Consider the following 16,188-nt stretch of genomic DNA (forward strand, 5'->3'; position numbering starts at 1 on the left):
ATGTAAACCTGAGAAAAACTCGGCAAACAGATCAAACAATTTTGATTAATACTTGCTTTGCAAAATACCTGTTTTTTCTCTTTGGAAAGTGTTTCTTTTCTTTAGCTTCATGGTACAGAAAACAGTAGGACATTCCAAGGACATTGGAGTCTCTCAGGTTTTGCTTTTTGGGGGGAATCCAACTGACAGCCAGAAGTCTGTGTGGAACGGTTTTGCCTGTGATTGTGATTTAAGGGTTCCATTAATTGGCAGGTCGGTATTCTGTTTCCAGGCTCTCTAGGAGAATACGCTTTTGGGCTTTCTTGAAAAGTCCTTTCCAGAGATTCCAAACAAGTGTGAAGTTCTCAGTATTTAAAAGTCACAACTTCTTCCTTTCTTTAAGAACCCAATTTTTGGAGCACCTGGGTGGCCCAGTGGTTGAGCGTCTGCTTTCAGCTCATGTCATGACCCCGGGGTCCCGGGATCAAGTCCTGCATCAGGCTCCCTGCATTGAGCCTGCTTCTCCCTGTGCCTGTGTCTCTGCCTCTCTCTCTCTGTATCTCTCATGAATAAATAAACTCTTAAAAAAAACCCCACAAAACCAATTTTCTTGGTGAAAGAAAGATGAAATCACCTTGCAGTATTAAATATACAATTAAATTGAATGACTATATAGCCATTATATATGTTAATTTATCCTGTAAAGTTATTTTTATAGTACTTGGTTCATCAGTAACTAATGTACATTAAGAAATATGAATTTCTGTCACGTATGTATAGCAATCAGGGTACTCAAATACAGCCAACAGATTGTTGACCTACTTTTGAGCTGCTTAAGGGGTTCTAAAATCCAGATCTGGTTGTCATGATGGCAAGACTGAGTGCAGTACACTTAAATAAAGATAAATGATCTAAAATGAAATAAGCAGACAGCTGTATTAACAAATAAATAACAATGAATTTAAAACCAAGTCAGCATCTCCTTGTCAGTGTCATTAATTTGATTTATAGTTTTGAACTATTTTAACTTCCTACTGCAGGACATTGAACTGGACCGGGTTGGGTGGCAGCCATGAGCTTAATCTAGTTTGCCTTCTCATTAGTATAGTTCAGCTCTTTTGATCTTTCATTTAAAGATGAATGGCTGGAACACTTAAAAGAAAAAAATAGTATTTTTAAACAAGTCATTCACTAAAAATGCACAATTTTAAAATGACAACGTAACATATTGAATTCCATGGTAGAAACAGACTCAGTTTCTGTCTTGAGGTGAACAAATTAAATTTTTACTTTACTTCCCAAAATGATTTCTGTCCTGGCTGTTTCATACCATCACACTTGCATACAGAGCACCTGCTGATGGGGATGGCAGTGGATTTTTTGATACTGAAGTGCATCAACTTCAATTCTTTAGTCCTGTAGCCCTGGAAGTATTTAAATAGAATTATTGTCAGTGCTGCTTTTACAGATCAATGAACGGAGAAGGACAACGGTGTAAAAATAAGATAGAGCCTTATTTCAGATATTCTAAATGATTCCGTTTATTTCTTGACTTTAAAAAAGTCTAACAGATGGTTTAGTAGTTAACATACACTTCGAATGTGACTAAACATAATTTTCTCATGCTTTACAGCTACATTTTCCGGTTAAGCTGCACCAGATTGGGACAGTGGGCCATCGGCTATGTGACAGGGGATGGCAATATCTTACAGACCATACCACATAACAAGCCCTTGTTTCAAGCCCTGATTGATGGCAGCAGGGAAGGATTGTGAGTATGAGAAATGGGAGTCAGGGTGCTTATTATTCACCAATTTGAAAGATAGACACTGCTTTGCGATGGAGAGAAAAGATAGTAAGGCTGATGATCTGGCTGTTTTGGGTTATTATTTCAAGGCTCAGAAATGGAGTGCTCCTTAGTTTTTATCGTTCATCTCTTAAAATAGTGATTTTAAGGTAACTGATTTGAATTAAATTGCATATGACAGCCAGTCAGTTCCAGCATCAGATTAGAACACGAGTTTGTATCTTTTATGGGAGAAAAAAAAGGTACTGAAAAGTAGTTTCAAATAGATGAAAAAGCTTATTAAGAAGATAATTCTTTAAAATCACAGACTTCTGTTGCTTCGTGTAACCCTCCTTTTTATTTGACTAGATTTTCCTTTTTTTCTTACCCTTTTCTTACCCCTTTCCTTCCTTTTCTCTTTGTATCTTTCTCCTTTTGGTCACACTGATATCCAGTCCCTATTCCAGAATTATCTGTTATTAGCTGTATTCAGTTTAACTTAAGCTATGCATTTTTAAAATTTTAAAAATATGTAAGTTCTCCTTTGTCTTTCAGAGTAAGAATGACTTTTTTTCTTCCACACAGTTTAAACAATCTGATAGGTGCCTTCCTGGTAAATACCTCTCATTTGTTTTAGTCATGTGCCATTCCCTTCATCTTTTTGTTCTGTTTCCTGTTCTATTCTATTGTCATATCATCAAGCTTACTTTTCTTGCCCTTTGCCCTTACTGAGTGACTTAGAGACAGACGGCTGTTCCCTTATTTGCTGCGGAACAGATGGTGATAGAAACCTAGCAGGAGAAAGTCCACAAGAGTTAGCAAAGAGAAGAAAAATTACACCTTTTCTAAAATAATTGCAAAAAAGAAAATAAATGTGATAGGATATATATGAAGAAAAATGCATTTCTTATAAGTTGGGAGCTTTCGAGAAATAGTTACGTAAAAATTGTGCGGCAAACTGGTAACAAGTATGTGTATCTGTTTCTTTAACTTATCATAAATTTGGTCTCCTCAGTTATTTATACCTTACTTATAACGCATCTAAAGATTCATCTATGTAGCTTTTGATTCACTGTGATTACAGGATTTTGTTTTTAATCAAATGTGCTGTAAGGTTTTACTTTATAAATAGAGGTTACAAGTGGGTAAATTTGTACATGTGGTCATTTTGGTACAGTTTATTTATATGTTTATAATGCCTTCCATCTATTCTTGAAAAGCTAATAAAATATTATTGTAATCAGTAGTTTGGCCTCTGAACTCCTATGCAAATCAGCTGTTAATATTTACATACACACACCCCTTCAGAGGCAATTAATTAGTTGAACTTGAACTTCAGTGATAGATTACATTAAAATAGGTCGGATTAACATTTTAATCTTATTTAAATCTAGGTCATATTTTTAGATTATATTAAAATAGATATTATTACTGTAGACAGGGTTTCCACCCCCCCTAAGATCAGTAAAATGCAGGATATTATCTGGCCCGTCTATCATCAGAGTCAGCTGTCTTTTCCTTATAGTTAATGCAATATATTATGACATAGGTAATAAAGAAGTTTACTTCCATAACCAGCTGAGATTCTTTATTCCTTCCCTACTTTAGAGAGGGACTTATCAGTAGCATCCTGGTTTACTGAGGAGGACAGTAATCACTGAATTTCCCCTTGCACATTAGATAGACCCTTTTAACCTTTCCTCTACCAACCTTATTATCGTTTTTATAATATTTCAGTTTTGAATTCTTCATAGAATTTCTCTATGTTAAGCGTGTGGTGAACAAAAATCTTATATAATAACTTAAAAACTGGCCATTATTTAGGATATAAAAGGAAAGTTACTTATCAACTCTCACTTATCACTCTTCAATTAATATTTGTAGAACTTTACCCCTGTGAAAACACTCTAAATTTGTCATTTCAGATGTGGTCAACCCTTTCCTAAATTGTAAACAAGAAAAACAAGCAAATAGAAATCTCACTGATCTACTGATTTGTTCCTTACCCCCATGAGAATTGTCTGTCCTCTAGGTTCATTTTTATTCTGTATTACTAGGAAAATTTGAACATTCACGAAAATATTTATAGAGTATGTAAGGATAAATATTTTTTGTTACTTCACAGAACAGTTTTAGTATAGTTTTGCCCCTTAAAATAATGATCACAGTAGCATTCTATTCTGAATTTTTCATTCAAACTATCTAGAACAGAGAGCTACCGAACAAAACTAACTGTATAACTTAATCAGTCAACATAATCTAGTAGTAATATTATCATTTTTTCAAAATCTAAAGCAGGTATTTACCAACAGAATAAACTTCATTTTTAAATGAATGTCTGAATGAATAAAAGCTTTTAACAAGATGGTCTCCTTACTGTAACTTTGAGTTCTTATTTTAATTCTAACAGTGGAACGTCAGATTTATAAAATGATTTTGTGTGTGTAGCTTGATTTGAAGTAAATGAAACATATAATTGTAGCATTTTCTGATTTCTTTAAACGTGTGTGCACATGTCTGACTGTGTATGTGTAGACTTGTGTGTGTGTGTGTGGGTGGAAGGTGAGATGAGAAGACAGGATGGGAAACTGGAAAACAGGAACACTGTGGAGGTGTCTACATAACTTTTGTAGGAAATTTGTGGGCTTTCATTTCGTTTTTCTCTTGTGTTATTAAGCATGGTGGAAAATAATGCACCTAACAGTAACTGTGCTTCACATGAAAGACACAACCATTGCAAGTAGGTGTACATTCAAAGTATTTTGGAATAGAGCATAAATGACAAGAAAAATAAATTTTTAACTTACCTAAAGGACATACAGATAAAGGTATTTAACTAGACATAGTTGCTGAGTGGCCAAGTCCATATTCATTATGTATTTCTCATATGAAAATGATTTCTAAATTTTTAAATGTCTTGAAAGTGACTTATAATATTATGGAAACTGTGGCCGCACAAGTTCTTGATATAAGTTACATTAAAAGGAAACTTCAGCATGTGGGTTTGAATATAGAAAAATCTGATTAATATGAAATGCACTTAAAAATTGTTTTTATGGTAATAAAGTTTCTGTTTATAATCCAGCTATCTTTATCCTGATGGGAGGAGTTATAATCCTGATTTAACTGGATTATGTGAACCCACACCACATGACCATATAAAAGTTACGCAGGTAAGGACAATTTCTGGTAACATATTTATAATTGTTAAGTATCTAATGCTTTTTAAATAAAAAGCTTCCTCTTATAGTGTAGCTAAAATTATTAGTACAGATATTTTTTGCAAAAGATACTTTGAGGAATTCTAAAAATGTTTGAGAAAAATACATTACTTGCTCCATTTTTTGGATAAAAATTTCTCTTAACATTCTTCCAATATAATACTGGCATGTATGCAGATATATAGATAAATCCATAGGTAAGTATACAGATATGAAGAGAGACCATAGGTTTAGAAAATTCCAAAGAAGGGGATCCCTGGGTGGCGCAGCGGTTTGGCGCCTGCCTTTGGCCCAGGGCGCGATCCTGGAGACCCGGGATCGAATCCCACGTCAGGCTCCCGGTGCATGGACCCTGCTTCTCCCTCTGCCTGTGTCTCTGCCTCTCTCTCTCTCTCTCTCTCTGTGACTATCATAAATAAATAAAATTAAAAAAAAATAAAAAAAAGAAAATTCCAAAGAAGATTAGAATAATGATATGCATTAGCTTTTAGAGTCAAATGAGTACTTGAAGCTTATTGAAAATAATAAATATATTCTTATAAATCCATTGTTGGCAGCCTCATAGATTGAATGGGAGTGTAAATTGGTAAGCCTTTCTTGAGGGTGATATTCAGTAATTATCCAAATCCAAATAAAAACATTTTTGACTCTGGTTTCTGTATATACCCCTCACATAGATGCAGAAAGATCTGTACATTGGGGTATTCACTTTAGAATTTTTTCTAACATGAAAAGTTAGAAACTATTTAATCATGGGTTAAATAGTGTATTCATATTGCATTATGTCGTAGAATCATTAAGAGGAGGAAGGTAGCTCCACAAACTTTATTACTCATGTGGGAACTTCGGCATCTTTATTACATAGAAAAGTTCCATTACTGAAAGCTCCATTATGTAACATTTCATTTTGTAAAGTTATATTACATAAAGTCAATTTCTGGAAAGAAAGAAAGGAAGAAAGAAATTACCATATATGAACATATGAATATACTTTTTAAAAATAAAAAATAAGAAATACCAAACTGGTAATAACACTTAATTAAGGAGGTAGGAGGATTTGGGGAGTTAGAAAGAAGATGAAGGGGATCCCTGGGTGGCGCAGCGGTTTAGCGCCTGCCTTTGGCCCAGGGCACAATCCTGGAGACCCGGGATCGAATCCCACGTCGGGCTCCTGGTGTATGGAGCCTGCTTCTCCCTCTGCCTATGTCTCTGCCTCTCTCTCTTTCACTGTGTGCCTATCATAAATAAATTAAAAAAAAAATTGAAAAAAAAAAAAAGGAAGAAGATGAAAGGGAGAACCTGAGTATTTTATTTTACATAGAGTCTAGTTTTATTTTATAACATAAATTTTTGTGCTTTGTATCACAAATAAAAGTCTAATAAAAAACAGAAATTATAGATTTTGGGGAAGACAAGAGGTAATTTTAAATTTTATTTTGATTTGGTATTGGTATTATTGTGTGAAGCATATTTTTTGACATATGTACAGTTGATGGACAGTTTTTAAAGTATACCATATAATTGACATCATTTTACTTGTGTAGTAATTATGTTCTAATACATGTAAAAGGACACTCACAAAAGACACTTCCTCTTCATAGAGTCATGGTATAAAAATACATATTCTGGAGTAATACTCAATTAAATTTTATAAATATTTGATTAACTTACCACTTAGGTTCCAATGAATTCTGCAGTTGTAATCTTAGCTTACTGTAATTTTTTAATATTTGCAAACCAGTCTTTTGGATGTCATAACAATATAAATCCTTAGCTATTATTTTATTTTAGAGACTTCAGTGACTTACAATTTATTTTTAATTGCTTTAGATTTATTTTTCATCTTGATCCATTCTCATCTTTTTTCTTAATTTCTTTAAGAATTATGTAGTCATACATACTTCATGGCAGACGCAGCTTACATAGAATGTGTATATGTGCAAGTGTATCTTTGTATATATGTGCTTTTTTTTTCTCATCAAGATTGTAAGATCTTTTGGTAGACTAGGAGTTAAATATTGTCACTTATTTATCCTGCCAAGTGCCAGGTACGTAATAGGCACTTACTGACTGAAACATTGCCTCCTTTAAATGAATTTTTATTTCCATAATTCACTTTCTTTGTATCCCTATTAATTTTCTTTGTATCCCTATTAATTTTTCATAATTTCTTTACATGCACTGATGTATTTGTGTCTTCTTTATGACATAGATCTTTTCAGTATTTGGACACCAAGAATTTTACTATGCCAAAATGTTCAAAACTAGTATATCAAGAGAATAGATGTTTAATAAAGCATTTTTGGTTGCTGAAGTGATTAGTTTTCCTGACAGTGCTGTATTGGGAAAAGAATATGCAATTTAGAGATTTAATATAGAATTTGAGGAAAACAATCTAAACTTACTGAGCCTCAGGTATTTTTTTAATTCAATATATCTTATTATGCTTTGGAGACTATATGATAAATGTGGAACACAGCCCCTAGCATGCAGGAAGGTCTTGGCAAATGCTGCTTTTCTTCTGTTCTGGAATTTCTAACAGTAGTTAAGAAATAAAATTTAATGTTCAGTCAGTATCGTATATAAATATATACGATAACAGGTATGAATGTCTGTATATTTGCAGTTTTACAGTAAAATTAGATGAGTACTTACAAAGAAACTAATGTTATTTACATTTTCTTTCAAAACTGTAAGTTTTGCCTTTTGAGTCACCATTGAAGCAAGTCCCTTCCCAAAAGAACAGTCCAAAACATTAAATAATCTAAAGTATTAAAAAAGATTATGAAGTTGCTGATAAAATCTCACATCATTTAAAAAATGACTTTGTAGACCAAATTGTGATTACCAATTTAAAACATGTCTTCAACAGTAACATATTCTCAACAGGATCGAGTATAAGGAATTTACTGTAAGTCATTGTATTTGAGATAATTCAGTTTTAAGAGTTCATGTTAGAAATACATTAACACTGCCTTTTTTCTCCCAAATTCCAGGAACAATATGAATTATATTGTGAAATGGGCTCCACTTTTCAGCTCTGTAAAATTTGTGCTGAGAACGACAAAGATGTCAAGATTGAGCCCTGTGGGCATTTGATGTGCACCTCTTGCCTTACAGCGTGGCAGGTATGATCCAGGCTTAATGAGCAACACTGATGTCTTTCTTGTATCCCCTCTTACTATTTCTCTTTTCCATTTTCTTCATCTTAATGATTCAGGAAATGATCTGTTGAATGCTATTTTTGAGTAGTTGTTTACAAAAATCTCATGTGTTTGATTTTCTGCTTTATATAATTTCATTTTTCTTGCTGTGTTTTATGTTGTTTCTTTGGTATGTGTAATTTGATTTTAGGATTTAGTCATAAACAGTACCTCCATAACACCACTGATCTCAGAATGTCACTTATCAATATTTCCAACTCTTCATATTTCTGTGCTTTATTGCAGGTCAGATTCTATTTATAGTAGGTCACATTCCGAAGCAAAATAAATGCTAGTGTATAAATCTTGTGTTGATGTTTCAACGAGCCCTGTTCTCCTGAGGAAGTGTGATTCCTGTCTCACATATGCGTGCAGTTGCCTCCTAAGGCTAATAAAATAGGACAATCAGACAGGGAGAGTCTCCTAGATACTTAGAGATCTCACAGAAACAGGCTAAATTTTCCAATTTGCAGAAGCAAAATCTAAGACAAACTGCCTTCCCCTCTGAATGCATGTATTCAATAAATATAAATTGATTTGGTGTTTTAGACTAAGACCTGGAGAACAACTGGTTTCCCCAAGGGCTTTCTTATATTTCTTTATCTGTAATAGAGGTTGGGGTTTAAAAATGGATCTTCAGATAGATTTCCAGTTTTGAGTATTTGAAGGATTTACAGAATATTTTGATCAAGTCATTTTTAACTGTTTAACACAGTATTGAAGTCAATATTATTGATGGGGTTTGGAAAGCAAGTAATTACATTTTCAAACCTTTTTTAAAAATTTGCTATTTAGGGATGCGTGGGTGGCTCATCAATTGAGCACCTGCCTTTGACTTAGGGCCTGATCCCAGGGTCGAGGATTGAGTCCCACATCGGGCTCCTGTGTGGAGCCTGCTTCTAAACTCTGCCTATGTCTCTGCCCCTTTCTCTGTCTCTCATGGATAAATAAATAAAATCTTTAAAAAATAGTTTGCTGTTGAGTATATAATTGACATCCTTACCCTGTTCCTGAGCCCTCTCAGTCCTTGATCTTCTGTTCAACCCAGAGCCTCTGCTTTGCCTGTGGAAGGAAAGCCTCAGAGGATCAGGCAGGGAGAATGCAGACTCAGGACCACTGGTACTGTTGAGCTCATTACTTCCTAATAAAATATAATGATTTTCACATTTCCAAATCTTACAAAAAGGACCTCCTTCTTCCTTTGGGGAGATTTGAGAAATTGATGAAGAAAAAGGAAGGACAAAGAAATGAATTAGAATTGATTTATGTTCTCTTTTCTTTCTTAAAAAAAAAAAAGATTTATTATTTGAGAGAGAGAGCAAGCACATGAACAGGGGGGAGGGGCGGAGGGCGGAGGAGAGAGACTCTCTAGCAGAGTCTGACTCGAGTCTTGATACCAAGACCCCAAGATCATGACCTGAACCAAAATCAAGAGTTGGACGGCTCCACCTGTTGAGGCACCCAGCCACCCACGATTTATGTTTTCAGTGTCATTTCTGAGCTCCAAGATACCTTTCCTATCTCAGTAAAAATTGCTCAATACCCCTACACTTCTCCTTTTCAGTATGCACTTGGTTTATATTTTACTTTAGCTTTTCCTTAATATAAATGCCCTAATTTCCCTTTATCCCTTCATATGGTGAATTTTGTAGAGTATAGGGAGAAGTTGGAAGAAGAGTGGTGCTCAGTGTGACATCAGCACGCTGATTCTTAACGTCTAGGTACTTGATTGCTATATAAGTTATATTAATTATTCTGCAGACTAAACAAGGTCTTTTTATAAATGACTTTCAATAAGTTACTCTGGTAGAGAGAGAACTGTTTGCAAGTGGATTTCACATCAATAGAAAGTATTACAGAGATACTCAGTGCCCGACTGACAGATTGGACTGTTAGGATGATTTGCTTTGCCTGAGACCCATTCAATATCTTAGGAGAAATAGACACCAATTGTGTTTGTCACCCCTTTGAATTGACTTATGACTTCGGGGTGGTGTTACGGTCCTGATGGTACAGAGAAGCTAAAAACTTTGTATTTCTCCCAAAGAAAACCAGAATTTAGGCTGGTACAAACTCCTAGTATTCTCTGGCCCTATGCCTGGCCTGTGTCTTTGGCCTCTCCTCCCGGGGCCTCAGTCTGGGAGCATGCGCATAGGTACATGTGGCAGGATTTGCCATCTTCAACTCAAAATGAACCCTCGCGTTTCGAAGTGAAGTAGGTTAAAAGTCAAAAGCCCCCATTAGGTTGGCAAACCCTTTTACTACCAAAGATTATTGTTTAAAGCATCATACAGAATAGCTGTTTGCCTTGTAGCCCAGTGTAAGTAAAAGAGTGTGACTGAATATAAAACAAACAGATTTTATCTATTTTACTTCTTGTAGACTTCTCAAAAGGAATTTACGTTTTAAAATTTCAGGGACAGTACGTACAGTCTCTTTAGTAAGTTTGTGAACTATTTGCAATAAATCGGTGTGTTATGTACAAAAGACACAGGAGCATTTCCCTGTTGCCAGAGCTGTATTATTAATCCTTTGTCCCTTACATCACCACAACTTTTCTGTATATTACTGTGCATTCTCCAAATGGTACAGTTCCTCTTGCTAGTGGCTAATTAGTTCCTTGATTCACTTCACGATTTTTCTTATTGGTCTAATGGTCTTATGTAAAGATGTGCCCAATCATAATTGTAAATTGTTAACATTTGCGTTTTTTTCTTTATTACTCTGAAATACTTCTCAGTTTTACTTTTAGAAATTGAGGAAGTGCCTAAATTGCCAAGCACTGAAAACTTAGTCTTTGAGTAAAATTTCAGGAGGTCATTATAAAGTAGTGGTTTACTAAGTGAAGTAATAACTAAAAGGTGACAAATGCAAAAATACTCAGAAAGTTGAAATCGTACTCAACTCACACTCATGTTACTAGCAAATAATATTATTTTCATCGGATCATAGGAATTTGTGAATAGGTTAATGAAAAATGTTCAAAAGCATTATTTTCAGCATTATTTTTTAATTCCTCCCACACAAGAGGCTTTGCAAATATTCTTCTGATACATTTTGTGTATGTCTCCTGTAAACTCTTACCTCGTTGTATTTGTATTGTAAACATTACATATTTACCTGTTTCTCTTGGAGAACCTAGTTTAGAATCCCTCTCTCCTAGCATGCTAGCTGCCTCCACAGTGGCAGGTATTCAGTAAATATTTATGGACTGTATGGTAGGTAGTATAAAGAGAAGATGACTCAGATTACATGAAAAAGATGTTAAATAGATAAATTGTTGATATTGTAGATCAAATGTCTTTAGTTCTGATCATTTTTCTTTTGAAAAGCATCCATGATTTTTTTCAGACTTTTTATTATGCTCATGACCTGAGAATAAATTCTAAGTGTTTTAAACCTAAGATCCATTTGTTCCATTCAGTAGCTGCTGGATGATTCCCTTCAACTTTTCACATTTTGATTTTGTCCACTTATTTTTGAGCCACATTATTTTACTTTTATTGCTTCCAATAATACTGGCACTAGGCTAGAGGCAGTAAAACTGAATTGCTCTTTATTACTTTTTTACACCAAGAAACGTGTGTGGTGATCCCTGGTTCAAGTTTTCTCTACCCTGAAAAAAATTGTTCTTAGGCCAAGGTTGCAGAATTCCAAAGGGATATTCCATAGTCTTTATATCTCAGTGGGATTTTAGTGGTTTAAGGAAGAGTCAACTTTTGAACATGTCCACTGTGGGATAACTTAAATATTTCTACCCTACATGTAGATGCCATGAAGTGGTGCTTCCTGCCAAACAACAGATATGTTTGGGCTGTTTTCATATAATATGAAGAGCAGTGTTTGACAATCATTTAAACGTTATTGCAAAATGCCCTCATTACTTAAAAAAAAAAAAGAATTCGGATAAAGTTAATCCACTTAAAATGCATTTGACAAACCATTGGTATGCTAAAAACCTTATATCGTGGCCTCCATGAGCTGCTCACAGGACTTAAGCTCATTGATGGTGAATATGAGAAGTAAAAGAACAATTATTGAACACTTCCATAGTTCTGCGGCATATGGCCAAAGGTTGTATCTACCCTTGTAGATGCAGTGTGGGAAATATTGTATGACTGTGAAGTCTGGGTATGAGTACACACAGCAATGTCTCTCTTTCTCAGTGTCCTCCTTATGCAAATGGGTACAGTGCTAGAGTTCATATTTTCTTACTTTAAAGCCATTGTTTATGTCTGATACTCTGGTTTATTTTTTCTGTAGAGAAATGATTGTTTTCAAACATAATTATACATAGGGATGGATCACCATGGTAGAAGGCTACATGCATTGTCTTTTAAAGACTTTATTGACTTGAAAGAGAGAATGAGCACAAGCTGGAGCAGGGGCAGGGAGAGAACACGCTCCCTGCGGAGCAGGGAGCCCAACACTGGGCTCGATCCCAAGACCCTGAGATCATGACCTGAGCTGAAGGTAGACGCTTAACCAGGTAAGCCACCCAGGCGCTCTGACGTGGATTGTTTTATCCATCATTCGCCAGTGTCTCAAACCCATTTACTTATCCATTTATTTAGGAAACATTCCTGGGCAGCTGCTATGTCCCAGGTTCTGTACTAATCTCTGAGCTAGGAAGAATGCTAAGACCCAGGCCTGACCCTCAAGAAGTTAAAATTAAATCTGAAAGTTTTATAAAGGAGCATAGGATTAATAATAATTACTTGAAATGAACGTCCTGTTATCCTTCAAATTTAATTATGGATTCGAGACATCTTTTGTTACTTTCAACTACTTTGGTTGGGCATGCTGGTTGGAAGAGGGTTTTAAAGGTTGCATGTCTGCCAAGAAGCTCTGATAAATCACTAAGAGTCCAATCGGAAAGAAATATTAAACCCTGACCATAAAACATAATGTGTTCAGCCAGTGTGCATTTTTAGCGAGTCATTCTTCACCAACTTTTCTTCCATTTGATGCCCTACTTTGGTTTAATTGAATTCATTGGAAACTAAAATGTTATGTAATTAACGGAAACCCTAAGAAATGCATGGTAGTGGTGTCAGTTAGTTGTTACAGGCGGCAAGTGGTTACCCTTTCATTTCTATCATAATGGCCCATTAGTCATGCCTCTGAAGAGGTGTCAGATACTTTTTTCTCCTTCTGAAACATCTGTGTTATTTAATAAATTGAATAAGCAAGCCAGAGTTTGCACAGAATACTAAATAAGTTGAATAATCACCTCTCTGGAGACATTCTTTGAAGCAGGATCATTCTGGGTGCGGCATTTCTGTTCTGTCTTTGCCAATAAAATTTGCAGTTTTCTTCCACCTCCTTGCTATTCCAGAAAACATTTTTCTTAACAAAACATTTGTCTTCTTTATCCAGAGCTGCTCCACACCTTTTTTTTATAGTTACATATTGCATAGCAGTGATGGTGCAGACTTACCACATTAGGTATAAAGGGAGGAGGGACTGTTTTCATACTGTTTTCTTTTTATTTTTCCCCAGGAATCTAGAATGTGGCTTCTGAGCTTATGGACGGCATAGATTCTAAACTGTGTTCTCCACATCTTCTTTTCAAAATAAAAATGAATATATATATATAAATAAATATTTGTGTGTGTGTGTGTGTGTGTGTGTATATATATATATATATATATATATATATCAATTGGATGTGCAGCCTGGTTTTGAATTACTGCCAAGGACTTTAATTCAATTAAAAGTAAAATTAATTTATTCCTGTGATTATTTCTTCTACGTCTTTTTCCAAATAGTTTAAAAGAAAGATATCTGGAATATTCAAAATGGTATTTCACAAAGTCATTAGATAAAAATCAATAAGCCCTGTTTTTAATATGGAGCATGATTAAAGAGATTTATGGATGTCCTATATTTAGAGAGAATTGTTGGGGGAAAAAATATGTAGTTATCTAAGAGGTGAGAAGCCAGCTCACGTGCTCACATTTAAGGCACAAAGAAATAATCTTTTACTGTATCTTCCTTAAAAGCAACCAACCTTCACATTTCTAGCCTCAGTAAAACTTTTTAATCTTAGTACTACAAATAAGAAAATTCTGTTTGCCTTTAAGATGATTTTAAAGTGGTATTTCTGCCCTTGATTACATGTTGTGGTTTTTGGGGGTTTTTTTTGTGTTTTTTTTTTTTTTTTTTTTTTTTTTTTTTTTTATAAATGTGATAAAATGTTGGAGCTCCTGTTTCACTTTGGGAGTAATGTAAGGGCTACCTGAGTCATCCAGGAATGTTACAATCATTTTGTGAATGACAGTGATGCCAGTATGAATGAAAAAGAGGAGAAAATAAAATCTGGTAGAGCAAATACTTGACTCTGAGTCCAGTGACTATATAAAATGTGGGCTGACCTTATCGTAAGGTGCCTGCACAGTAGTGGGTATTGGCACTTGGGAAAAGTTTCTGGTTGACTCTAACAAAGGCCTTCCATAGATATTTTAAAAGGTGATTCCATTAAATGAATCATCTTTAGAATGCAAACGTATAAGCTTCATGCATTAACATTTTAAGTTGGACTCTAGCAACAAATATATTAAAAGCTCTTACTTTGTAAAAAACGTATCCCAAGGAATACTCTAATTACTAGGACAAGTTTTTCATCTTCCTATTAAAATCTGAAACTTTTCACTTAGAGCAAACGATATTTATTGATTACAGTAGTTTATTTAATTTTAAAATTTGCAATTTGAACCAAATACTTTTTTTCATTTTTGAATGATCAATAGTGGGTAGCTATTTTAAACTTTATTTTTATTTTTTTAATAAATTTATTTTTTATTGGTGTTCAATTTACCAACATACAGAATAACACCCAGTGCTCATCCCGTCAAGTGTCCCCCTCAGTGCCTGTCACCCACTCACCCCCACCCCCCGCCCTCCTCCCCTTCCACCACCCCTAGTTCGTTTCCCAGAGTTAGGAGTCTTTATGTTCTGTCTCCCTTTCTGATATTTCCCACACATTTCTTCTCCCTTCCCTTATATTCCCTTTCACTATTATTCATATTCCCCAAATGAATGAGAACATACACTGTTTGTCCTTCTCCGACTGACTTACTTCACTCAGCATAATACCCTCCAGTTCCATCCACGTTGAAGCAAATGGTGGGTATTTGTCGTTTCTAATGGCTGAGGAATATTCCATTGTACACATAGACCACAGCTTCTCTATCCATCATCTGTCGATGGACACCGAGGCTCCTTCCACAGTTTGGCTATTGTGGCCATTGCTGCTAGAAACATCGGGGTGCAGGTGTCCCGGCGTTTCATTGCATCTGTATCTTTGGGGTAAATCCCTAACAGTGCAATTGCTGGATCGTAGGGCAGGTCTATTTTTAACTCTTTGAGGAACCTCCACACAGTTTTCCAGAGTGGCTGCACCAGTTCACATTCCCACCAACAGTGCAAGAGGGTTCCCTTTTCTCCGCATCCTCTCCAACATTTGTGGTTTCCTGCCTTGTTAATTTTCCCCATTCTCACTGGTGTGAGGTGGTATCTCTTTGTGGTTTTGATTTGTATTTCCCTGATGGCAAGTGATGCAGAGCATTTTCTCATGTGCATGTTGGCCGTGTCTAAGTCTTCCTCTGTGAGATTTCTCTTCATGTCTTTTGCCCATTTCATGATTGGATTGTTTGTTTCTTTGGTGTTGAGTTTAATAAGTTCTTTATAGATCTTGGAAACTAGCCCTTTATCTGATACCATGACCAAGTAGGATTTATCCCCGGGACACAAGGTTGGTTCAACACTCGTAAAACAATCAGTGTGATTCATCATATCAGCAAGAGAAAAACCAAGAACCATATAATCCTCTCATTAGATGCAGAGAAACCATTTGACAAAATACAGCATCCATTCCTGATCAAAACTCTTCAGAGTGTAGGGATAGAGGGAACTTTCCTCAACATCTTAAAAGCCATCTACGTAAAGCCCACAGCAAATATCATTCTCAATGGGGAAGCACTGGGAGCCTTTCCCC

General features: G+C 35.3%; 1 protein-coding gene across 8 annotated transcripts in view; it reads left to right on the forward strand.

The window, feature by feature from the left end:
- The window catches only part of CBLB (Cbl proto-oncogene B), a 214,076-nt gene that overhangs the window by 118,075 nt on the left and 79,813 nt on the right, over positions 1-16,188 (forward strand). For all 8 annotated transcript variants that reach the window (XM_055316315.1, XM_055316310.1, XM_055316313.1 and 5 more), the window contains 3 exons: positions 1,613-1,750; positions 4,851-4,938; positions 7,983-8,114. In XM_055316315.1, the coding sequence (XP_055172290.1) occupies positions 1,613-1,750; positions 4,851-4,938; positions 7,983-8,114 (358 nt within the window). The remainder of the gene's footprint in view (positions 1-1,612; positions 1,751-4,850; positions 4,939-7,982; positions 8,115-16,188) is intronic.

Source organism: Nyctereutes procyonoides, unplaced genomic scaffold (genome assembly GCF_905146905.1).
Source record: "Nyctereutes procyonoides isolate TBG_1078 unplaced genomic scaffold, NYPRO_anot_genome, whole genome shotgun sequence".
NCBI classification, from domain to species: Eukaryota; Metazoa; Chordata; class Mammalia; order Carnivora; family Canidae; genus Nyctereutes; species Nyctereutes procyonoides.